The following is a 26,051-nucleotide window of genomic DNA, read 5'->3' as shown; positions in this document are numbered from 1 at the left end:
GCTATTCAGAGTACCATACACAGACCAATGCCAGTCTGTTTGTCTTCCATGAGACAAATTCATATATTGATAATAAATATTTGGAAAATTATAGAGATGTTCAACAATAAGCAAGATTTTCCTGTGGTCAGACATCATGGGAAATGACATCAGGAAAGGAGCAGGGCTGCATGAGGTTCTTATAAATCAACATAAAGACTTTCACATTCTGATTAACATGAGAAACCATTGGGGGATATTTGGACAAAGGAGATAAGTGATTTGGATTAAGGGTTAAAGCATATAAATATATTTGATATACAATAGACTAAGAAGACAAGAAGGCAGGCAGAAACATCAGATGGAAGCATATTGCAATATCATATAGAAGCTGTGGCTGACAGAATGCCCGGAAGGTCCCTTAGACATTTTAAGGATAGAGCTTATGGGAATTGTATGTGACTTAGATTAGTGGTTTTAGAGAAGAGAGGGGTAGGCTGACTAGATTTTTATCTGAGTAACTGGCTACCTTTGCACCTCTTTTCTTTATTCAATATGGAATAGAAAATGAGAAAAGGGGATGAGTACAAATTAAGTGACTGTCTAAGTATTATCAGATGTCCCATTAACTAACCCTTAAGATTGTGGAATGAGTAGGGAAGTTGCTGGTCAGATTAGTAGTGGCTTACCTGGGCAATATCTCAAAACTATAATATCTTATATCTGATTTAAATAAAATGAAAGAAAGAAATCCAAAGAGAAAACTCATGTTGAGTCATACAGTTAAGTATACAATGGAACATATGGTTATGAAAAATAAATCTACCTGTCTATCAGACAAATTTCCTTTTGTCTTCTTGACTAGTGAATGAGACCCAGTCAGAGATAAGAACAAACCTGGCTAACGGAACAGAGCATTTGTAAGGTGTGGTATTTCTTCAGACACAGATGATGCTGGATATATTTGTAACATCATTTACTACTGTTACAAAGAAAGGCCTCCTGGAAAACTGCTTCTCACAAGTGATGTCCACCTTGTATTACACACAGCGACATATCTTTTCTGATTCATATTTTATTGCAGATAAGATGAATTTTGACATTGTGAATCTTGTTTATTGACATGATTCAAAGTCAGGAAAAGTTATCTTTACTAGCAGCTTAACTAAATTTGTCTACTGTTATTATTTATAAGATTTTTATCAGAAAATATTTTAAATTTGAGACATGGATCTTATTTATTGTTTATTTCATACCTAGCCTGAAGCCATACATATTGTGGTTACCCAATTAACTTTTGTTGAATAAATGCATGACAGAAAAAATGAATGAGTGGCAGAGATTAACCTAGAGATTCCTGTCTCCTATCAAACACCTAATTACAATTTACAGTTGATAATATTGTGAAAGTAAATACCCACAGCTCCAGTTCATCTAAATTTTTTTAAGGGGACCAAACTACTGGAGATTATAGAATCTTATCTCCAGAATAACAGACTTTGCATTATGAGAAAACCATTTAAAATAAATTACAACCTGACATATTTTATTACGTCCTCTATATCACTATTAGATGAGTGTTTTGTTTGTTTTTGTTATCCAAGAAGATTATGTGACAAAGAATTCCAAATAAAAACTTCCAACAATCTTGTTTGAGGGTGGTCTCAGATTAGGATTTACATGCACAGTAGCTGAAGATACAGTAAAGGATCTTCAGTCAAAACATTGTCCCCTGCACCCCTTCCTCATACCCCAAGTCTAGCAATAGCACGCGTTGTTGTTTTTTGGTTTGCTTTTTTAATTTGAAGAGATTTTTAGTTATTGAGACACAACTTTACCTTGAATGAGCCAGTTTGGATGACTAGCCCTGGACAGTGGACCAAGGCCTCTGCTTTCGGTTTCATAGGTTAATCCCTGCAAAAAGGCTAAGAACTAGGGGACATATGGGGGGGAAATGCAGCCTACAGTCAGATGGCCAAACCATGTGCCCCACCTCGCATGACCTTATTTCACCCAGAAGACTGGCATCTTACTGCGTCTGCGCCAGGGCACCCATCACCCCAGAGCAGCCTTAGGTTGGAGAACGCCTTAAGGAAAGAGGACCCTTGAAAAAGAGCATGTGGGTGACAACAGGCCCACTTCCACTTGCTGTTTCTCAGTTTTGATGTAGTTTGTTTGAATGTCCCTAGGAAGCACTCATCATATTGCGTGTTATCAGCCAAATGAACGTTTGCTGATGGAAAGAATAAAAAAGGATGCTTCATCTTCAAACCAAGGCAGTAGAAAGGCCATGGTGCTTTTCTTAAGTTACATATTTATTGTTTAGGAAACCAGACTTGATATGTAACAACCAGCATCACATTAAGAACATCTAGTCTAATTTCTCCCTTTAAATGCTTCTAATGGGGGAAAAATATGCCACAAACTGCCACCTCGGTTGCAGCAGCGCGTGGCAAAGGTCTCGCAGTGGTAAGGCATCTCCGGCAGGCTGGTTTTTATCATGCACAAGGGGATGGTTGGAGGCATGATAATCTAGAGAAGAAAGATGGCTGCTAATGTTTACACACTCAGCTCCCAGTGGCATTTCACCAGTTTGGAGGTTTGCACGGTCCCCCTTATTCTGAGTGAGTGCGTCCAGATTCACAGCAAGACTTCAAGGAGGGCCAGATGATGGGGCAGATGGCGGATGGCTAATTTGGCAGCCTTGATGAGTGGAAATTGTTTGCTTTAATTGCTTGTCAAGTCCAGTACCTACATTAAAGTTAAGGACCTAGCACATTCACAATAAACAAAATACTACAAAGTAAATAAGAAGTGCTCTCTGTGTTTGGGAGGGGAAGGGGGTGCGAAAGATGATTAAAGAAGAAAACAAAACCGGCAGGGAGGGAATTGTGGCGATAGTGGGTAAGGGGGATATATTATTTCTTCCAAGGGTAGATGACAGACATATAATTTCTAAATCTGTGAAGTGTTTCTATTATGATTTTAAGCTTTCATCATAGGGATTTTAGGAGACATACTTTAAGAAATAAATCCAATAAAATATGTAAAGACAGGAAACTAATAGCAGGAATGAAAATTTATATGTGAGTAGTTACAAGTCAGTTTTGATGGTCTTTTAAATTTATCTGCAGTTATTTTAATTTTACTAAGCTAATCTTTGAAATACAAAATGATAAAATAATTACAAGAATAGCCTATTATATGGGAAAGCTAGATTAGAGGGGACTACTCACAAAGCATATCATTTGTAAATGAAAATCATGTATAATTTTTAAGTCTATCATATTTTTATAATCTCCAGTGATGAGCTTGCTCTCCATTTCAATATAGTTTAGCAATTTAAGCAACTTTGAGGACATCTAGAGACTAGCATAAATAAAGAAAAGAGGTAAAATAGAGATCAATTGGATTTTAAATGGACCAGCACATAGCAGTATATAGTCTATACACTAGCTCTCAGTCTGTGGTATAGAATGCCAGTGTCTTCTCTAGCTACAAATCTATTAGTGAAGATCTATGATGCCAAATGCCCTTTTCATTTGGCTCAAGAATCATTTAGAAAATGTTTTACTTAATATCCTGTCTTGTTATTTGGGGGATGGGGGGGTCAATAAAAACAATGGTAAAAGATAAAGATTCAAAGAATACACTATAGGGTCACATTTTTTTTTAAAGGATACTTATATTTTGCATTGAAAACTATTTTGTATCTGGTTTTATGTAATGTAAATTATAAAAAATTTACTATTTTGGTGCAATTTTTTTCTTTAATACTTTTCAAGTTAGTTATATAAAATGCAAAATTTCTGAAATACAGGGTGGGGCAACAGTACGTTTATAGCTGTTTATATGGAAAATAATACAATAATTAATAAATAGTAATACTAGAATACTGTTTTGCATAGTCACAACTATAAACCTACTTTTGCTCCACCCTGTTTAAATCAATTTTCATCATTTATTATTTTATGTATAATGTCATCTGGTACAAATATTTTAAAATCATTAATAGGTCTTTTTAATATTAAAAAAGTACAAATTAAATAAAAGCAATAAACCTAGAGGTATATTAATGGAATAATGAGTAAGTACTAAATATAGTTCATTCCAGGAATATAAGAATGGTTCAGTATTTGGAATTCATTAATAATTCACTCTAATAAATTAAAATCTTTTTTTTTTCAAAAGTAGCTAAAAGTACATGATAAACTTCAACATTCAAATCTGAAGTAAAAACCTAGTAAAGCCAGATTTGGAACATCTAAAATGATACAAGAAATTCTAGGCCAAGGAAAGCATTTCATGAAGGTCAGGAAAGAGGCATGACTGTTATACCTATTAATTAAAAGCAATTATCCTAGCAAGACTGACTAGTATCGGCCAAGAAAGCAAAATAAAATATGATTGAAGACTGGATAAATTAAGGAAATAAAATAAGAACTAATTATAAATTACAAGGATTTAGCAATAAAGCCATGTTTGGGAGAAAAATCAAGATTTCATATATATACTGAGTGGCCAGATTATTATGACCACCTGACGTTTGTAGGCAAATTAGCTATAATTTCACGCTGAAATTGCTAGAGGGCCAGAACATTATAAATAGGGAAGCAGGTTGTTTACCACGACAGTAGAAGTGATTTTTTTCTGAAGATATGGGTAAACAACACGATTTCCAAGTTTACAAGTGAGAAAGTGTTGGAGCGAAGGGATCCTGACATCTAGTGTCCTTGCTGAGTGCTCATTCCTTTTTGTCGACTGATTTCAAGCCTTGTACTTTAATTTGACTTAAAATACTGCATAATGTACACACTATCACTATACATTTAAATGAGTTATAATAGTTAACTCTATCAGTGAGTCAGACATTATTCAAAGCAAATTACAAACACTGACTTATTTAATTGTTACAATAGACTTATGAGGTGGTTTTGTTATTATGTCCCTGTGCAGATGAGAAGATAGAATGATGGAGAGTCTAGGTACTTGCCCAATATCACATTGCAGGTCAGCGATTGGGCTAGATTTTAATGCTGGACGTTGAGCTTTAGGTCCTGTGTTTTTAACCTCTATAGCTGGGTTATTGTTAAGAACACTCAACACAAAATCCCACTTTGTAGATACAGACACTGAGACTCCAAGTGGTGAAGTGAGTTGTTCAAGTTCAATCAGCTTTTGAAAATGGAGGAATCAGCCTAGCCAGTGTTGCTCAGTGGTTGAGCATAGACCCATAAACCAGGAGGTCATGGTTTGATCTCGGTGGTCAGGGCACATGCCTGGGTTGCGGGCTCATTTCCTAGTGGGGAGCATGCAAGAGGCAGCCAATCAGTGATTCGCTCTCATCGTTGATGTTTCTCTCCCACTTTCTTTCTCTCTCTCTCTCTCTCTCTCTCTCTCTCTCTCTGTCTCTGTCCCTCCCTCCCTCCCGCTTCCTCTCTAAAATCAATTATATATAATGAAAATGGAGGAATCAGTATTTGATTCTGGTTTATTTATGGTTCTCAATGACTCCAAAGTCCTTTTATTTATTCAATAAATATTGACTGAGAGTATACTGTGTGTCAGCTCTTCTAGGTGCTAACTGTGGAGCTTCGATCCTAATATAGAAATACATAATAAACAAATGAACAAGCACATGTTTAATGTAATTTCATAAAGCAGTAAAAACCAAAATAAGGGCAAAGAAGACAGAGCATGGTGTATGGGCACCTCGTACCTATTTAGATAATGTGGTCAGAGAAGGCTTCTTTGAAAGAGTGAACAAAGATCTGAATATACATTCTTACAGGGTATGGTGCAAGGTTTGGATTTTATAATAAGTGTGATTAGAAGCCAAAGAATGTTTTTAATAAGGAAGTAATGTGAATGATTTATGTTTTTAAAAAGATCATTCTGGTTTCTGTGTGAGGAACTCATTAACAGGGAGAAGTAGGAATTCCAGGAAGTCAGTTAGGAGGATACCATTGAAGTCCATTGGAGAGACAGCTGGGGGTAGCTTGGATTAAGTAACTGTTGTAGTGGAAGTGGTAAGTTTGGCCCCATTTCAGATGCATTTTGAACACAGAGTTGGCAAATCTTGCCATGTCCATGTAACTATAGTAGCACTCAATAACAGTCATTGAAAATGGTTGCTGTTTCTCACATTCTATTTAAATATTTTATATTTTTAGGTTTACTAGTTTAATGCTAACATTTGTTTAAGAGTAAGTACTTATTGCCGAACCGGTTTGGCTCAGTGGATAGAGCGTCGGCCTGCGGACTGAGGGGTCCCGGGTTCGATTCCGGTCAAGGGCATGTACCTTGGTTGCGGGCACATCCCCAGTAGGGGGCGTGCAGGAGGCAGCTGATCGATCTCTCTCATCGATGTTTCTAACTCTCTATCCCTCTCCCTTCTTCTCTGTAAAAAATCAATAAAATATATATTAAAAAAAAAAAGAGTAAGTACTTATTAGTGTTAAATCAGATAGAAAATTTAGGTAATTTTTATCAGGTTACTACATTTTTTGTTATCCTCACTGAAGATATTTTTTCCATTTTTATAGAGAGTGGAAAGGAGAAGGAGAGATGGGGAGAAGGGAGAGAGAGAGAGAGAGAGAGAGAGAGAGAGAGAGAGAGAGAGAGAGAGCTCAATGGTAGAGAGACACATCAATTGTTTGCCTGCTATGCACACACAGACCAGGGCCTGGGATGGATTCTGCAACCGAGGGATGTGCCCTTGACTGGGAATCAACCCACCATGCTTCAGTGCATGGGTTGATGCTCTATGCATTCAGCCTTACTGTCCAGGGTGGTTACTAAATATTTTGATGCAGGCAGTCTTTTAATGATGCACACATAATATGCACATAGTTTGTGTATAGTTTCCTTCTTATGTGCCTTTTAAAACTGCATGAGCTCTTACAAAAGACCATGGCATTTTTATTAATATACATTCAATCATGATACTAGTTCAACAGTAGATGATAAATAATTATTTGTTTCTTAATACATAGCTCATGTAAGCATTAAGTTGGAAAGTTAGGCAAACATTTTATTTAATTATATATATTATTTATCTTCTTGTCTTTCTTGTGTTAGCAAATGGAATACTGGTTTCCATAGTTATAACAAGGCTGGAAGCAATACTGAGTTTTAGTATTAATATAGGTATTATTAATGTGTTGTTTTTTTTCATTTTGCTTCTAATATGTTTTCCTCATGAACCGAGTGAATAATTTTGTTAATCAACCTTTAATATTGCTTCAAAATCCTAATTATATTCTTATTTTTTTAACTGAATGAAGATCATGTAATTCACTCACTGTTGGGTATAAATTGTAAGTTAAGAAGAATAAAAAGCCATATTTGCCACTATAGCTACATTTACAATGGAATCAGACCAAATACAATAATTGGAAATTTTATCAAGGCCTCATATATAGCTTTACTCCTGGAGTTACAGTTGGATGAAAACTCTAAGGAGCATATACAAATTCAAGACATTTGAAGCTTGAACTGTTGTAAGCTTATAGTTTAAGGACTTTATAATAGTGTTGGCAAAGGGGGCTGAATTTTGTTAAACTTGTTTTGGCTGGTGAAATGAATTTTCAATTCTGTTTGATAAACAGCTGTGTGAAATCAATGAAACTTGATGGCTTTAGCATTGTCTTGTAAACATTGCTTGATTGTAAAATCGATTGACAAATGGAAGTTGTGAGGCATTCAGTGAAGGCAACATGAAGACACATACAAACAGTTTTTATGCATCTATCCAAGCTAGTTATTTTAAAATCAAGTCTGTCTTTCAAGATAAAAGTTTAGAGGAATAGAACTGGTTATGTAGCTTCAGTCAAACAAATATAAAGGAGATTCTCTCTAAGACAAAAATATTTCCAAAATGGAACTGTGTGTAGTGAAAGTTCCAAAAACCAAAATGTTTGGAAAATAGAATATTCTGATAAATCAGATTTTCTGTTTATTGGAGGATTATTTTGTTGTTGAAAAATACTTATTATATTGTATATACAAAACACAACTGATCATTGATTGAACAATGGATACTGTTCTGAATTGAGGGTTATTATCTGAATATGAGTTATAATTGTTTTATAGCAATTAAATGGATATTATGAGAAGGTAATTTCTTGCAAAGCACTGTGTGCTTTATAGCTCAACACATTCAAAATAATTAAAATATTACATCTGTCTTCAAAGAGTTTACAGACTTTGAGGATTTCTTATATAAACATATTTTTGTAATACAAATTAATAATAATTTATTAAGTACCTCATATATGCAGGATGACACACATGCAAAAATACATTATTATTATATTAATAGATGTTTCGCTCAAAATTTGTTTAAGATTCTGTAGAAAGGAATACACTAAATATTTTAGAAACTTTTTCATTTAGAAGTTTACATGTTGATTTTTAAATATATTAATATTATAGTAACGGTTTTATTTCCAATTGAAAGAAACTTGTAGAACACAGGTTGTACATAAATTGCAATGTGTCATTGTATATAGTTTAGAAATGGCACAGCAAGTTAATTAAGTGATGCTTAATTACTCCCATCAGTAATTGCATTTAAATATAAGCTTGTCTTCAGATAAATTTGAAATAATTAAAATCTGTATTTCATGAACTATATAATAGTAGCTTTTTTCAACAGCCATTTAACAAGTTTACAAATATTTTGTTATAAATTTACTGAGTAATAAAATGAAAATCATGGATTATTATGTTTCTTGGTCTCTAGAATGAATTGGAATAAAAAGCTGGATTTTGATCTTGATCACAAAGATCATGTACACAAATCAGTTGTTTCTTGTTCTCTTCCTTGTGTTGGATATTATTGTAGGTATCAATAGAAATTCATTTTTTTTGGTGTTTGTTGGTTTTAGTAACAATGTAAACTTCCACAGAACCAGTAAAATGTTCAGATGATCAGGAATGATTTTTGTTTCATTATGATTTGAATAAATTCAGTCGAACAACCAGACAGAATTGCTAACATTACTTAAGGTCAAAACAATAGAATGTAATTAGACTTTAATCATTTCTTTGTATACTATTGCAGTAGCTAGGAAAAAAATTCACCATTATCCTGATGTTAATGATAATAAAACAATGTAAAATCTCCATTGTATGAAAACCCTGATTATTTTTAGCTCATTTCTCAATCTCTCTAAGGCAGTAGTGGGGAATGTCTGGCCCAAATGCTATAAAAGCCCAAGAAGTCATTTGGTGTGACCATGCCAAGGTATTGCAGGTGGGACTCAAAATTCAATAAATCAGGGAGCTTTTTTCATAACAACATACATTTATATGAAGTGAATGATGTTATAAATATCCAAATGGCCCTTGGCGGAAGAAATGTTCCCCATCCATGCTCTAAGACATTTCTCTCATCCTTGTGGTCCAAGATGATGGTTCATGTTTAAGCTTCCACGTTTCTAATTCAGCCAGCAGATTGCAGAAAGATGTGAAGAAGAAAGGAGGCATTGTCAGGCTCCAACCAAGTTTTAAATAAAGTTCTAGGAAGGCGTTATAGAATATGTCCTAACTTATTCACTTGCTAATCTTACCTCCAAGATGAGCAGAGAAATGTACTCTGTATTTGGGGTGGCAACATGCATGGCTAATATTGTTCAGTCTGTTACTGTGAAGGAAGAAGAGAATGGATGTTGAGGATTCTAGATGTCTTTGCATCCATCCTTATCACTCTACAAAAACAACTTTCCCAAAAACAATAAATGAATTCCATCATGCTTTATGAGGGACTTGGCGTTCAGAACGGAGAAAGGGAGAATGGCTAGAAGGTGATAAGCTATAGGACCCTGGAGAGAAGAGGTGATCTTTACAATTTCTTTAAATGTGAGGTTTCAATGAGAAATAGTCTAAAGATTATGTATTTGTTTTCTAGGACTCCTATAACAAAGTGCTGAGAGCAATAAAATGAAAATCATGGATTATAATTTAAGTGGCGTAAAACAAGTCATTTATTCTTTCACAGTTTCAGTAGTTCAATAGCAAGGTAGCAGGAGGGTCTTGCTCCCTCTGAGACTCCTGGTGGAATCTGTCTTTGCCTTTTCTTTGCTTCTGGTGATGACCATTAATTCTTGGCATTCTTAGGTTATAGCTGCATCACCCCCATCTTTGCTTCTGTGACCTCATGGCTTTCTCCCTATGTATTCACATTGTGTTTTGCTCTTCTTAGAATGACATGAATCATATTGGATTAGGGCCTACCCTAATATCATCATTTAACTTGATTACATCTACAAAGGCCCTATTTCAAAATAAGGTCACATTCACAAGTACCAGGGGTTAGGACTTCAATAAATCCTTTAGAGGGACCCAATTCCACTATTAAAAGAGTACTTCTAGAAAATGTACTGTTTGGTGCGTTTTAGAAATCCAAACAAGAGAAGGTTGTGTTTTGTTTTTATAATGTGCTTATAATGTGATTAAAGGTCTACATTACTTTTCGAATTTTGGATCTAACTTTTGTTATTTTAAATGTGTCGATAGGCAAAGCAGGCTTTAAGGTGGCCCTAACTATTAAAATATACACACCTAGAATTTTTTTCATTCTGTACTAAATCCCATTCCATTGAACACCACATAGGATCATGACTACTTTGTCATTTCTGTGTACATGGCACACAAATATGTGTATGACATGATAACCAGGTTCTGTTTCCAGTGTCTTCAAAGTTTACATGTTATATCTTGCCTTAAATTTTGTATATCTATATCTATCTATATATCTATATCTATATCTATATCTATATCTATATCTCTATCTATATCTATATATCTATTTCTATCTATCTATATCTATTTCTATCTATCTATGTATCTATGTATCTATGTATCTATCTATCTATCTATCTATCTATCTATCTATCTATCTATCATCTATCTATCTATCATCATCCTATCTAATAATAGAGAAACATGGTAATTAACCATAACTTTGCTACCCTTCCCATTGGCTAATCAGCGAGACATACAAATTAACTGCCAGCCAAGATGGTGGCCGGCAGCCAGGCAGCTGAAGCGAACAGGAGGCTTGCTTGCCCCAGTGAAGGAGGAAGCCAAGGTTCCCCGCCTGCTGCTGCTGGGCTCTGAGCTTAGACTCTAAGAAACAATGTTGCAATTATAGAAGCTAAACAAACCCCAGAAACCTGCTTTTAGCCAGCCGGGCCTCAGAGCTGGAGCTGCAACAGTGTTTCAATTATAGAAGCCAAACAAACCCAGATACCTGCTTTCAGCACCTGAGGTCTCAGAGCTGGAGCCAAGTCTCAGAGCTTAAGCCGGCTGTCAGCTCCAGTGCAGCCATAGAATGTAAATAAATCCCAGAATAAAAGAAAAAAAGGAGAGGTTGGGAGCTTCAGTCACCCGCCAGCCTGAAAACAGCCCTCAGCCCCTCACCCAGACTGGCCAGGCACCCCAGTGGGGACCCTCACCCTGAAGGGGGTGTGACCAGCTGCAAACAGCCATCATCCCCTCATCCAGGCTGGCCAGGCACCCAAGCGGGACCCCCACCCTGATCCGGGACACCCTTCAGGGCAAACCAGCCGCCCCCCACCTGTGCACCAGGCCTCTGTCCTATATAGTAAAAGGGTAATATGAAAACTGACCCTAACAACAGAAAGACTGGGAATGATCGGTAACTATGACCCACACTGACTACCAGTGGGCAGACGCTCAATGCAAGAACTGCCCCCTGGTGGTCAGGGCGCTCTCACATGGGAAAAGCTCTGCTCAGCCACAAGCCAGGGTGATGGCTGCCAGTACAGTGGTGGTTGTGGGAGCCTCTCCTGCCTCCTCAGCAGCGCTAAGGATGTCCGACTGCAGTTTAGGCCTGCTCCCCGCTGGCAAGTGGATATCCCCCTAGGGCTGTCGGACTGCCAGAGGGATGTCTGATTGCCATCTTAGGCCCAATCCCCTGGGGAGTGGGCCTAAGCCAGCAGGTGATCATCCCCTGAGGGGTCCCAGACTGCGAGAGGGCACAGGCCGGGCTGAGGGACCCTCTTCTCCCCCCGAGTGCACAAATTTTTGTACACCAGGCCTCTAGTCTATCTATAAAAGCCTAAGTGACTGAATGACTGTTCGACCAGTTGCTATGTTGTGCCCTGAACACCAGGGGGCAGACGCTCAACATAGGAGCTGCCCCCTGGTGGTCAGTGTGATCCCACAGTGGGAACGCCACTCAGCTGACCAAAGGGTGCCAGACGCAGGGCTCATGGCTGGAGAGTGCTGCTGCAGCAGCTCGAGCCTCTCCCAATCAAGACTGACTGGGCGCAAGTGGGGCCAGCATGAGCGGGAGCAACAGGCAGGAGTGGCAGGCAGTGTTGGACCACTGGTTTTGGCCCAGTCCCCGCAAGCCACACTGAGGGACCCCACCGGTTCACGAATCTGTGCACCAGGCCTCTGGTATTATGTAACTTACTCAAAGAATATTTACTCACTATATATTTTTTAAACTTTATATACTATTATAAGATCCATAATAGAGTTTTTCGCTTCATTAAATATTCAAATTGGCACATTTAATGGTATAGATTTTGTTCAGGCAAGTATATAAGCCATGAGAACTAAAGCCATCACTAAAACTCTGACTTCTAGAGGACGGAAAAGATATCAACACACACACAACCAAGAAGCACACGTTTGTACACTCATGTGCTCACATTTGAACAGATTCAATAACCGTGCCCCCAAATATAGCAAACAAAGATCATTTATTAACAGTCCATTATATCTCAGTACATTGATGAATATATGTAGTAATGACCCTGTTTATATAAAAAGGTTATATTTTTTTTATTTTATTTTATTGATTTTTTACAGAGAGGAAGGGAGAGAGATAGAGAGTTAGAAACATCGATGAGAGAGAAACATCGATCAGCTGCCTCCTGCACATCTCCCACTGGGGATGTGCCCGCAACCCAGGCACATGCCCTTGACTGGAATCGAACCTGGGACCTTTCAGTCCGCAGGCCGACGCTCTATCCACTGAGCCAAACCGGTTTCGGCAAAAGGTTATATTTTATTATACAATCTTTTTTGTAGTATATTCTTATAAATGTTTCAATCCAAGTATTTATTATTTGTATTTTAAAAGGTAGTATTTTGAGGATTTAAAAACCCAAGTGTTAATTATGTAAAAATTGTATTCAGCTTATTTTGCAATAGGGAATATCATAGCCCATGGTCACAGATAATAGTGTAGTGAAGGCCAGGGAGGGGTGGGTTGGGGTTGGAGTGGGTCAATGGAAGAAAAAAAAAAAAAAGGAGACATCTATAATACTTTCAACAATAAACATAAATTAAGATTGAAAAAAAAATGTTATTTTCATCATCTTTTGCTTTTTATTTATTTTCATATGCAGAATGAACCCTGATAGAAAATAGGGTGAATTATAAGTCCAAAAGAAATTCTTGTTTAAATGAAATTAAATGTATTTACATGCTTTATGTGCTCATTAGAAGTGTGATTATTTAAATTTATCTCCTTGCTACATGTTTCTATGGAACCTATGGCTTCTTACTCTCTGTCATTAACACATGCAACTTATGAATGAAAATATGTAATATTACTTATATGTGGAATAAAATAAAGCTGATTCATAAAAACAGAAAGAAGAATGGTGGTTTCCAGGGGCTTTGGGGTAGGAGATATGGGGTATATGTTAGAGTATACACTTCAGTTATAAGATGAATCTGTTCTGGGCATCTAATGTGCAGCATGGTGATTATAAATAACAATATCATATTATCTACTTGAAAGTTGCTAAGAATAAATTTTAAATGTTCTCACCACAAAAAAGGTATAGTAACTGTGTGAGGTGATGGGGGTGTTAGCTAGCTATTGATAATAAATTTGCAAATATCTATAAATGTATCAAATCAACATGCTGTACACGTTATACTTACACAATGTTATATCTCAATAAAGCTGGAAAAATAAAAGTACAGATATCAGTGTGTGGGTTATGGATCTTAATGACATTTTAATATTTTAATTGGGGGCATTGTGGTAATGTGTGGAATACAGAGTTGAGGGAGATGATATTGTACTTGTCATGTGAAGGTTATATAACTCCCCGTGTATCTTCTTGTCTTGGCAGTGTGTGCAGGAACAGAGAATAAGCTGAGCTCTCTCTCTGACCTGGAGCAGCAGTATCGAGCCTTGCGCAAGTACTATGAGAACTGTGAGGTAGTCATGGGCAACCTGGAGATAACCAGCATCGAGCACAACCGGGACCTCTCCTTTATGCGGGTACAGTTGTCTCCTATCTCTTCTTTGCGAGCGAATAGTGGTGTCCCGATGCATAGTGATAGATCAGCTTGCTTGTATCTGACAGTAGTGCTCTTCTGGCCAGCAAGGACCACGTCTGTAGGCAGAGAGAAGAGATACCAAGACACAACCAGAGAGAGAGCAAGAGTTCTAGTAGCACTGCCATGGTGACTGGCACTCTGAGTTTAGAGCAGTTACTGTTGCCCTAAGACTGACCAAGATTCTGCCAGGGTGTAGTGCATGCCATCTAGCAAGTCTGTCTTTGTTCTGAATTGTAGGAGAGAGGAAAACTAGGAGAGTCACGGTACTAATCAGATACTAATTTTATCTTTAGGTAGTAATATCCTTTCCCACTCCTTTCTCTTTCATGTTGGAAATTGTAGATTATTTTCTATTACTGTAATGAGACAATGTTGATTTTCAATCATTCTCTATAAGACATAGAATTTGCATTGCTTTTCCAGTGCTGGTAATAGACAGACACTATTTCATACTCACACATAGTTTCTCTTCTAAGGACAGATCTTTCAAAGAAAGCAGATAAAGCTGTAACTCAGAGACTGTATGATGCTGATTGGCTCACTGTCACCTAAGACCTTGGCTTCATTAGCATGGTTTTCTTACAGTAAAATCAGGGATGGTACATCACAATAATGAGTTTCAAGTTGCAACAAGTAACCTCGCTTTGCCTACCCCTTAGCTGTTTTCAGTAAGGATGAGCAGCCAGTCAGCTTTCATATAAAATTCTGAAATATTTCCATTTCAGCCTACATCAGAGCATCTGACTAGAATTAAATCCAACTGCATAAGGGGGTGGTTTTATATTTGTGTGTTTGTTTCCCTTATCCTCCTTGCTCACATTTATATCTATGCCTGGGCTAAGCTTTATGCTGCATAGCATGATTTAGCAAAACCCTATCTTGGAGAATTTATATTTAAAAGAAAATAGGTAATTTACAAAATACTTCATTCCTTTGGGTTGGAAAATGATGTATTGAATAGTTGTGTAAACACCAGCTACCACTGCCTATCTGTGACTGTTTTTAGCTCATTAAATACCAGAGGGAATGACTTGTGTGGGAGAGATTTTGTTGGAGAGATGGAAAGAAAGCAGGATGAGAAGGGTTGTCATATTTTAGAGTCATTAAAAGTAGGAGAGGAAACCACCATTTAAATGAAAGATCTGTGGTATAATAAGGTGGGTCCACATGTATTATATTCTCACACATAAAAGATAATGTAGATAATGTAAGTGCAACATTTTCTAATACAGCATGTCTCTTTCAGCTGTGTACACATTTTCATTGGGAGAACAAGCCTGAATTTAAATTTTTCCTGAATAGCTTTGTGAGATAAATAAGTGGTACATTCATAAATCCGTTAAATGGCTGGCAAGGAAATAAGATTCCTATTTCAAGTATCTGCATTCTCTTACTAATTACTCATTGAGCACAATAGTCACCAATTGGAACAGATGTCAAAAAAGGACTATGAAGATGAACATTCAAAATCCTTAGAACTAATCTTCAATATGTTCAAAGAAACTTCACCTAAAAGAAATACATCAGTCAGGTAAACAGCATGAGAGTAGATAGGGTATTCCAATTTATATGTAATTCCTCTTATTTTGTCGGAATTTCATGTACAACTACATTTGTGCTGAAGTAGAACATATTTGCTGTATTTAGATGACAAAATTTTAGCTAGGTGCGATGGAGAATATTAAAAAGGAAGTAGAGAGAATACTATTTAAATATGTCTGTTGGGCCAAAGCAGACATTCTGAGTTAAATGGAATTTTCAGAGCTTTCTGAAAGTTGTTCCTAAGACTGTTAGACAAATACATATACAATTTTGTATGTATGTATTTACAGCTGGTTTTTAAATTGAAACTTGTTTATTTTTTGTACTAAATCTAATCATAGAACTTGTGTTACATTTGAAAAAGCTATGCAATTTACACTTATCCTAGGGAAATATATTTTTCCTTAGAGGTTAAATACCATTTCATCTGAAAATATACATTGATTAAAAATTCTGATGCTCTTCAGCAATCCTACATGATAAACCAAAGGATGAAGTGTTGCCCAGTCAGCATGGATCAGTGGTTGAGCGCAAATCAGGAGGTCATGGTTGGATTCCTGGTCAGGGCACATGGCAGGGTTGGGGGCTCAATCCCTAGTGTGGAGTGTGCAAGAGGTAGCCTGTTGGGGTCCAGCCCCAGCAGGTTCAGGGTTTCCTCAAGGTGTGGACGGAGTTGGCGAAAAAGGAATGATATGAAGGCAGCATTCAGTTGATCAGCATAGGGAGGTTCTCCCTTTCATTGTCCTGTTACATCTATATTTAAACTATTTGATCCCATAAGCATGCCTCTATAATTACATCATGGTATGTTTTTGGTCACGTTCTACAGTTCCTTGTTTCTTACCTGACCTTAGCCAAAAATCCTGTCTCTATCTAATTCTGTTGATTTTAATCTTGTCTAGGTTAATCTCTGTGTTCCATTACAAGGGCTATTCCAAGGTCACTGCTCTACTGATAGGCTACAAGGAAGTGACTGAAGGAGATTATCCTACCCAGTAAAGGTTATGTCCTCCCAGCCTCGCTGCTTGCCTTCCCTGGGACTGCCCTGTGTAGGTGGATCTCCAGGGGTATAGGCTTTGGTGCTTTCCCTGGTGGGCAGACCCCTGGGGACGTGGGCCCAACAAGTCCCAAATTTATTGCCAACAGTCTTAGTCCAAGTTCTTCATAAGTAGTACATGGTATTTCTGTAACACTAGGGGGATTTACTGATTTATTCTCTTCCTTAGCCCTATTAATCCCTAACCTGGGGAAACAACCTTTCTCGGGGAGGTGGTCCTGTTTAAAACACATAGCACTAAGAGGGGGAGTGAACATATGTCATACATGCCAGATCCCTTGAAACATAAGCTGTGCAGATGTTTCTTCCCTGCAGCGGCTGTGTCAAGCAGCAAGGGTGGACCGGCTTCCGGCAATAGCCAACCAATGATTCTCATCAATGTTTCCTGCTCTTTAAATCAATAAAAACAGTCCAGCCAGTGGTACTCAGTGGTTGAGCATCAACCCATGAACCTAGAACCAGGAGATCTAGGTTCATTCCCAGTCAGGGCACATGTCTGAGTTGCAGGCTCAATCCCCAATGTGGAATGTGCTAGAGCCAGCTGATCAATGATTCTCTCAGCATTGATGTTTCTATCTCTCTCTCCCTCTCCCATCCTGTCTCTGAAATTGATAACAATAAAAAAATTAAATGTCTACATTATTGATTTGGTAGTTATATAAATATATTTTAAAAGGACTTTATTCTTAACCATTGAAAAGAAATATTAAAGTGTATTCAACAATTTCTCTCTTTATTAAAAATATTAAATATATAACAAACTCAGTAGTACCTAAAAAATATGTACATCTATTAGAAAATAAATATTTGAGGAAGCATTGGATAAGATAGTTATAAGAAATATATCAATATAATTTATAATTTTAACATATATAAATATACATGCATGCAATATAAATATAAATTAGTGACCATATATACTTATATATGTAAATATTAATTAGTTACATTTTTCTAGGATTAAGTCAAATTATTATAACCATATATGTTTCTAGGAGAATATTAATAAAAGTAAAATTGCTTAATAGAAGTTTTTTAAGTCCCTAAATTGTAATGCACTTCCAGAAAACAATGCCCTTGTTGCAAATGTACTTAAATTAGAAATGAATTTATTAGGATACTGAACAGATGCAAAGTGTTCCTTTATACCTCTGGGGGTTGTATTATTTAAATTTGGCTTAAATGTTGAGTATAATGATTTTATAGGCTTTCATTAACCTTAATTAGAGAAAAATGCAGGTAGCAAGCCCACTTCACTCCATGATTCTTAGATACTCTGATCTGGGGAATTGGGTATATAATGGTTATTTCTTCACCTCTTTTATATGTAAGTAGCAAAGACTTTGGTTCCAAGAGAGAGAATAAATGATAAGAGACTAAATAGAAGCATTTGGACAATGGGATACTATTTACTTCTAAAATCCACATACTGGAATATAATTAAGTAAAACCTTTCATAAAAATCATACTTATGTTCATTTTATTAGCTTTATTTTTCTGTCTTAAATGAAACATCTTATTTTCTTTTAAAAAAAGGACAAACTTGACAAACAGTTTTATATAAGATCAAAACAGTTTTAAAGGTCTCTCTTTAATCACAAAGAGTATAATTTAAAGTTCAAGAGTGGAAAAATAAAATGTGAAATCTGTTGCATTTAGAAACACTGCAATTATTTACCCTGCTCCCTAATTTGAACCCACTTAACTATAAAATATTATATTTAAATATATAATGAGAGTGATAAAAATTAAGATATTTGTTTTAGTAAATATAAGCACCTTTAAAATAATTTCTTTTAAATTTCTACATGGAAATCAAAATATCTACTTGAATGTTGAAGTAAATTCTCTTATTAATTCAGTGCCATACTTGTTTCTGAAAATTAAAGTTTTTATCATGGTTCCTGGCACTTCGTTGAACCTTAGTAAAATCTGGCTTTATTAACGCTATTGTTTTTTTTTCCTTCCTTCTTTGACTCCCAAGGCAGTCACTATTGAGCAAGGTTCTGATGACCTCACAATGCATTTTTACAAAGCTTTTTAGAGGTTCAGCTTTTGGGTGGTAGTGATTTTGCATTTTCAGAGAGGTGAAATTGCAAGGCAAATACTTGGTTGTTTATTAAGAGGCGATCAATAGCTAAAAAAAAAAAAAAGATGCAGATGCTCTACCTAATGAGTGAGGTCTGTTTCAGTAATCTAAAAGACATCATCACATGGAAGCATTAAGAAGCATTCACCCTAGAATCAATGAGAGATGAATAAAGCATTGAGAAGAGTCCTTTAAGAAAAACAGGAAAGTACAAGTAAATATGAACTACATGCTAGATCATATCTCTTTCTTAAAACTTTTCCTCCGAGTATAATGGCCAAAATTCTTACTGTGCCTCACCGATTTCCTCCCATTATTACATTCGTAGCACCCTGTGTTGGACTGTGATATGTACTTTGCATTTTCATCAGTTTATATAAACGATGTGCAAAGTAAATGAGAATAACCGTTCAGTCAACTTTGGTTCTTTGAGCAGATAAAGTAAATGAGAATAACTGTTCAGTCAACTTTGGCTCCTTGATGAGCTGGGTTAAGTGGGTTTCTCCCAGTGAATTTTGTTATACAGAAACTGAATTCCCTATAATAAGAAACTATTTACAGGCATTCTTAGAGTTACACCTTTTGGGTTCTCATGGACTAATACCGAAACATACTATTTGTTGAGATAGGTGCAAGGCACTGTGCTGGTTTTATGCTTAATTCAGCCTATATCTAAAGAAATTGAATCAAAAATTAATAATTTTCCAAAACAAAATGCACCTGGCTCAGATGGATTCCTTGATGAATCCTATCAAACCTTTAAGGAAGAAATTACATGAATTTTCCACAATATCTTTCAAAGTATAGAAGCAGAGGGAATACTTCCCAACTCATTCTATATTACCCGAATACCAAAACCAGACAAAGATATTACAAGAAAACTACAGACCATTTTTCATGAACATAGATGTCAACAATTGTCAACAATATATTAGCAAGTCAAAAACAAAAATAGTATGAAAAGATTTATACATCATAACCAAGTAGGATTTATCACAGGTATGAAAGGCTGGTTCTGCATCTGAAATTCAATTAATGTAATCTATCACATTAACAGGCTAAAAAAGACAATAAAAATGATTATATCAATAGATTCAGAAAAAGCATTTGACAAAATGTAACACCCATTCATGGCAAAATCTATTAGTAAACTAGGAATACAGAGGGACTTCCTTAACCTATTACTCCCCATGAAGGTGGTCGTGGGGAAGGTGTTAGCATTCATGGGGTCAGCAATCCAATATCCACCCTAAGGAAGTAGAGCCACACCTTACCTAATGTGATTCAAATAAAGAAGAATACTGTAAAAGGAAAGAAGTCCAGTCCTTTACAAAGGGATAGGCCAGGTTAATGATTAGAAGAAAAGAAAAACAGGCAATAAAAGTCTGAGGCCTGGGTGGATTTTGGTGACCTGAGAGGAAGCCTAGATCCATGGTCGGCAAACTGCAGCTCCAGAGCCACATGCGGCTCTTTGGCCTCTTGAGTGTGGCTCTTCCTAAGCCTTAGGAGTACCCTAATTAAGTTAATAACAATGTATCTACCTATATAGTTTAAGTTTAAAACATTTGGCTCTCAAAAGAAATTTCAATCGTTGTACTGTTGATATTTGGCTCTGTTGAGGAATGAGTTTGCTGACCACTGGCCTAGAGTATAGGAAAGTGCTAATAAAGAAAGCATGTGTCAAATGAACTCCATGGTGCTCCCCAAATGGCTCAGGGTTTTAATCTTTTGAGTGGGATAACTGCACCTCAAAAACCTTTGACTTCTCTCTTCATGATTTATAAGGCACCTTTTGCCTCAGTGTCTTCAATTTGTCTTTTGCTCCACAATTTTCTTTTTAATTAAGCGATTCTCATTGATTCTCACCATCCCTGTGAAATCATGGGATGCTTTCATTTTTCTGATGAGGGCACTGAGGCCCAGAGAGGTTAACAGACTTGCCCAGGGTCATGCATCAGTGCCTGGCAGAACTTTAACTCAGAACATTCTGAAAAGACTCACTGAAGAACTTACAATAAAGTGTAAGTTTACAGCTAATTAAGCCAATTAATGTCCTCTACATCTTCATTACAGGATTCATATTGTATCTGTGGCCAACTGAAAGAGAAACCTCACCACAAATTGCTGCAATATGTTTTTAAACAGAAACAAATCTGGTCTGTATTGATGTTGAGTTGTTGAATCATGTCTTGTGTAACAGCCTTCCCTCACCCCCAAATATACGCATACAATAATCATGTGTCCTGCTAGCATGAGTGCAGCTACAATGATAGTCTATTTCAGTGATTTTTGGCTGGTGTGCTACAAGAGTTTTTAAATCATGCAATATCTAACTGTTTAGTCAAGGCACTGACCTCTTTTTCCTTAGATTGTCAAATAAAAAAAAAAAAAATGACAACAGCCAACACAACAATAGCCATGGGGTGTGAATGAATCAAAATTATATCTTTTATTTGGCAAATAGGAAAAATATATGTTTTTGTGTGCCACAGAATTTTAGTGATTAGTTTATGTGTGCCATGAGATGAAAAAGGTTGAAAATCACTAGTCTAATTCATTGGTCAGTAAAACCACTCAGCACATATTTAACATCTTTTCTCAGACCACATTTGGACTATTATGTTTGGATAAAGACCCTATATTAAAGGACTGGCTTAGATTGTGTCTCTAATAGGCAATTGGGACAACATGTTTCCAGAAAGATCTATCTCCAAAGGAACTGTTGAAAAAAGTGGGTGTGTTGATCCTGGAGAGGAGAGTACTAAAGCGAGCACAGTAATTGTTTTCAGATATTTGAAGGGCTCTCATAGAAAAGGGAGTGGACTAGTTTTGAGTTGTTCCAGAAGACAGAATTAGGCAGAAGTTAAAAAGAGTCAGAGTTTGGCTTAAAATAAAAATTTTGCTAACAATTAGAGCATTCTACCAATATAATGGGTGCCTTGTTATATGGGGAAAAGGGACAGGAACTCTTAATTGAACACCTTTTATTTTCTAGGCTCTGGCCATTGGCATCATAGAACACAAGAAAGAAAAGATGAATTTAAAGAGCCTGGCACATTATAGGCACCCAGTTAATGTTAGTTAGTTGGTTACTTAGTTAGTTCTCTTGCCTTCCCTAAGTGTTTCCTATATATATTCACAATGATCCAATGACATTGTCACAGTTATCAACATTTTGCAGAGGAGGACAATGTCTGTCAAAGTCAAAGAGCAAGAAAGGGGGTATAGCCAGGTCTTGAATCCAGATCTCTGTACCTCCGAACCTCACATCCATTGTCAGTATCACTGCCTTTTCTGCCATACAGTTCAACTCTATTTCCACTGCCCATACTCAATCAAGGGTGATCAGCAAAGGAGGGGCAGGATTTTGTGCATTTGGCAGAAAATTGGTAGAAAACTTCTAAAGCCCTTTTTATTCTTTTGGACTCTTCCATTGTCCAGGAGAATGTTCCTACTACCCCAGCAGATACTCTGTGCTATTTAGTTATATTTTCACTTCTCAAAAGGCAGATAGTGATATCTCTAACCTCCCAATGATTGATTTAGCAAGGTATCTGGTTTTAGCCAATACACTTCTAGAATCCCAGCTTTATTCAAAAACTCACCCTGATTTTTCCAATTATAACTTTATTCATGTATGACATTTCTTACCCAGGTTGCATCAAACAGGGATTTGGAGAATGTTGGGTTATGGTATAGACCTGTGGTGGGCAAACTGCAGTTCACGAGCCACATGCGGCTCTTCGGCCCCTGGAATGTGGCTCTTCCTAAGCCTTAGGAGTACCCTAATTAAGTTAATAACAATGTATCTACCTATATAGTTTAAGTTTAAAAAATTTGGCTCTCAAAAGTAATTTCAATTGTTGTACTGTTGATATTTGGCTCTATTGACTAATGAGTTTGCCGACCACTGGAGACAATACTAGCATGGCCCCTGAACACACTGCTTATGTGTCATTCTTTAAAACTTCATTCCTTGGGTCTTGAGTGCTTTTTACTTCTCAGAGTATTTTATTAAAATGTTAATATGCTTTGGTGGTTTGCCTTGGGAGGGTTCAAACTTATTAACCACCATCTCAGCTATTAGATTTTATTTTGACTGAAGCTACTTGACATTTCACTGATCTTTCTTGACTAACAGTTTTGTTTATTGAATGATGTCACAGAAAGAATCTCAGTCTTCTCCCGGAGCTGCTTTTTGGGTCCCCGTCATATGAGTCTCATGTTACTCTTGCCCTTGCTTTCTCTCTATTCTTTCCTGCCTAAAACATTCGCATTCATGATTCATTTCTGCATAGTGCTTATTTCAAATAAGTTCATGGAAAAATAGGAAACCTAGATTCTAAACTCTTCAACTAATGGTGTGATACAGTGTAAATTATTTAACTCTCTGAGTTTTCAGTTCTTCTTTTGTAAAATGAAAATATTAGATTAGGATGGAATTTTACAGCTTTAGTCAATATTAAACTCCCTTTATAATTTTTCTTTGCTACCCATATGAAACTGTACTCCTCTTTTAATTTTTTATTGTCACATACATAAATAAATATATTTTGAAGTTAAGTTCATGATTACTACCAAAAAATGAAACTCCAATATCTGCAACATAAATATAAAACATTAATACATAGAAAAAGCATGGCTGCCAAAGACTCTGAGCCTCAGGCTTTCTTTCTCTCTTCCTTAGAAAAGGAGAGTGGCCAGAGTTAGAGAGTTGTTAAAGATCTAGAGACTCCACACTGAGACTTTCTCTTTGATGTAATCAGAAGCAAAAGCATCCATACAGTATGATGCAGTACTCTTTAACGTACTCTATGTGCCTGGAATTGTCTTGTTTACCACCCTTTGGGAAACACCGGACTCATTTGTCTGCAGTAGTCTTAAATCCCAGAAACCATGACCTGGCAAACGAATTTATCATATGATTCTAACAGGTAGACATGATAGATTTTTCTTATGAATTTTAAGTTTTATGGAATTCTGAAGGAGATATTTGGGGATCAGTGGAATTTACACAAGTATTCTACTCTTATTTCTTAGATAGTTCCCCAATGAATGGCTCCAGTTCCCATTTATTTTGAGAAATGATACCTTTTAGAGAAAAAGGATTTCAGTGTCTGATAAATTCTATTGATTTGACCTTGAACAAATGTGAAGGTTTAGTAGAAAAGGAGATCCCTGCAATTAAAACATGCAAACTTCCAAGATTTTTGTCAGCAGTCTAAGTTGGTGGGCTTTGTTGGCTGGACATTTGGGTCATGGTGGTGAAACGCTTCTCCAACAATTCACTACCGCATCCCCCACAGTCAGTGGGGATGTACCTGCACAAGTCTCAGGCATGGACCTCAGTGCACAGTTTGAACTTGGGGACACTCTCAATCCACATTGGTCTTTAGCAACCAGTGTTAGAAGAATATGTGAACACTTTGTTTGGTTGAAAACTCCAGGGGCTACAGAACAAATTGCTCACATATCAAGCTATTTTGAATCTTTCCTCCTTGGACAAGAGCTTGAGGAAGGGAAAGAGAAAGAGACTGGCACCAGCATCTTATATTCCATGACCTAAGAAGGATTACATAAGTTTGTAGATTGATGGTCAGATTCAAGCTCTGGGAATTAGTCATTCCCTTCTATTAGTGTTAATAGCTTAAAAATTTCATACTGCAATACCACAAAACTATGACAATGTCTCACTTTAAATGTGCTTTCCAAATCCAATAATATAATAGGATAATAAAGATACATGTATATTCATCATTAATAATCTCTAATTTAGACATATTTAATAAACTAAAATTTTCAACTTTCATAGCAGAGATATATGTCATCCAGTCTATGAGTCTGTCAGCTTTAAGGGAAGAAAATGTCATTTAAAGTTTACATCAAACAAAAGCAAAATAACCAAAGGAAAATGAGGAGACTCTATTCTTTACTGTTTTCTCAGTTTATTAAATAAATGGAAATTTTTAAAATTTTTAATTGTGTCTCAAACATAGATCATTATAAATCTGTAGGGCTAAACAATTATGTATACATGCTTCCATATGCATGTACTGTATTATATTTTTATAACAAACAGATATAATGAATTTCAGGTGAAACTGCTAATTTTAGGTTTTATTTTCAAAATTATAAAATATATTTCATGGAAACATACTCCAAATTAGGTTAACTTTGAACAATATACCCTGTTATGTGCCAGATACTGTGTTAGATGCTAGGGGCACCAGGATGAACAGGATCAATTCTTTGAACTTGAGAGCTCAAAATGCAAGGGGAGAAACAAAAATCTAATTCTCACAATGTGAAACAATATTGATCATATAGAGGTGAGAACGAAATGCCTGGGCAGCGTGAAATAGGGATAGGAATGATCCACAAATCTGAACTGATGTAATAAATGATGGTATAGTTCACACCTTGATTTCTACTTCAATGGAATCACTCTTTTAAAACTGTTTTGATTGACTAATTCCTTCCCAGTTTTTAAGAACCACTCAGTGCTGAAAAATGAACCGTGAATTGCCTTTAAGAATGATTACATGGCTCTGTGTTGTGTTATAAAGGAAAGCAACATATATTTAACCACTGTACTATTTCAAACTATAAAACATATTCACAAATGACACCAAATTTATAATACGTCATAGGTCTTTAACTTTTGGAAAGTTTCCCTTTGAAATCATGTATAGTTATTATGTCCAAAATGGTAATGTCTTTTTCATGTAAGAAGTAGAAGAGCTACATTGTAAGCAAAAAGTCAAACACCAAATTGTGCTTGATAGGAAAGGCAACCTTGCCTCTCTCTATCTAATAAGCACTCTCCTTCCTTATGCAAATTAAAAATAATTTAAAATTTGGTATATACCCACTCAGAAGTATTATGTTTTTATCACAAAAAAGTCAAAATGCAGTTATGCTATAACTGTTAAATATGCACAGATATTTGTGGACTTAATAAATAAAAAAGAATATAACATATTTCATTTTAACATATCAATTGCATATTTAAGAGATACTTTTGATATATGATTTTGAAATCAC

At 36.2% G+C, this 26,051-nt stretch overlaps 1 protein-coding gene across 1 annotated transcript in view; it reads left to right on the top strand.

Annotated features, from left to right (window-relative positions):
- Nucleotides 1–26,051, top strand: part of LOC118661479 (receptor tyrosine-protein kinase erbB-4-like) — a 513,850-nt gene that overhangs the window by 344,296 nt on the left and 143,503 nt on the right. Inside the window, exon 2 of the mRNA XM_036319580.1 lies at nt 14,109–14,260. Coding sequence (XP_036175473.1) covers nt 14,109–14,260 — 152 coding nt within the window. The remainder of the gene's footprint in view (nt 1–14,108; nt 14,261–26,051) is intronic.

Source organism: Myotis myotis, unplaced genomic scaffold (assembly GCF_014108235.1).
Source record: "Myotis myotis isolate mMyoMyo1 unplaced genomic scaffold, mMyoMyo1.p scaffold_m19_p_8, whole genome shotgun sequence".
NCBI classification, from domain to species: Eukaryota; Metazoa; Chordata; class Mammalia; order Chiroptera; family Vespertilionidae; genus Myotis; species Myotis myotis.
This window is presented reverse-complemented; position numbering and strand designations above follow the sequence as displayed.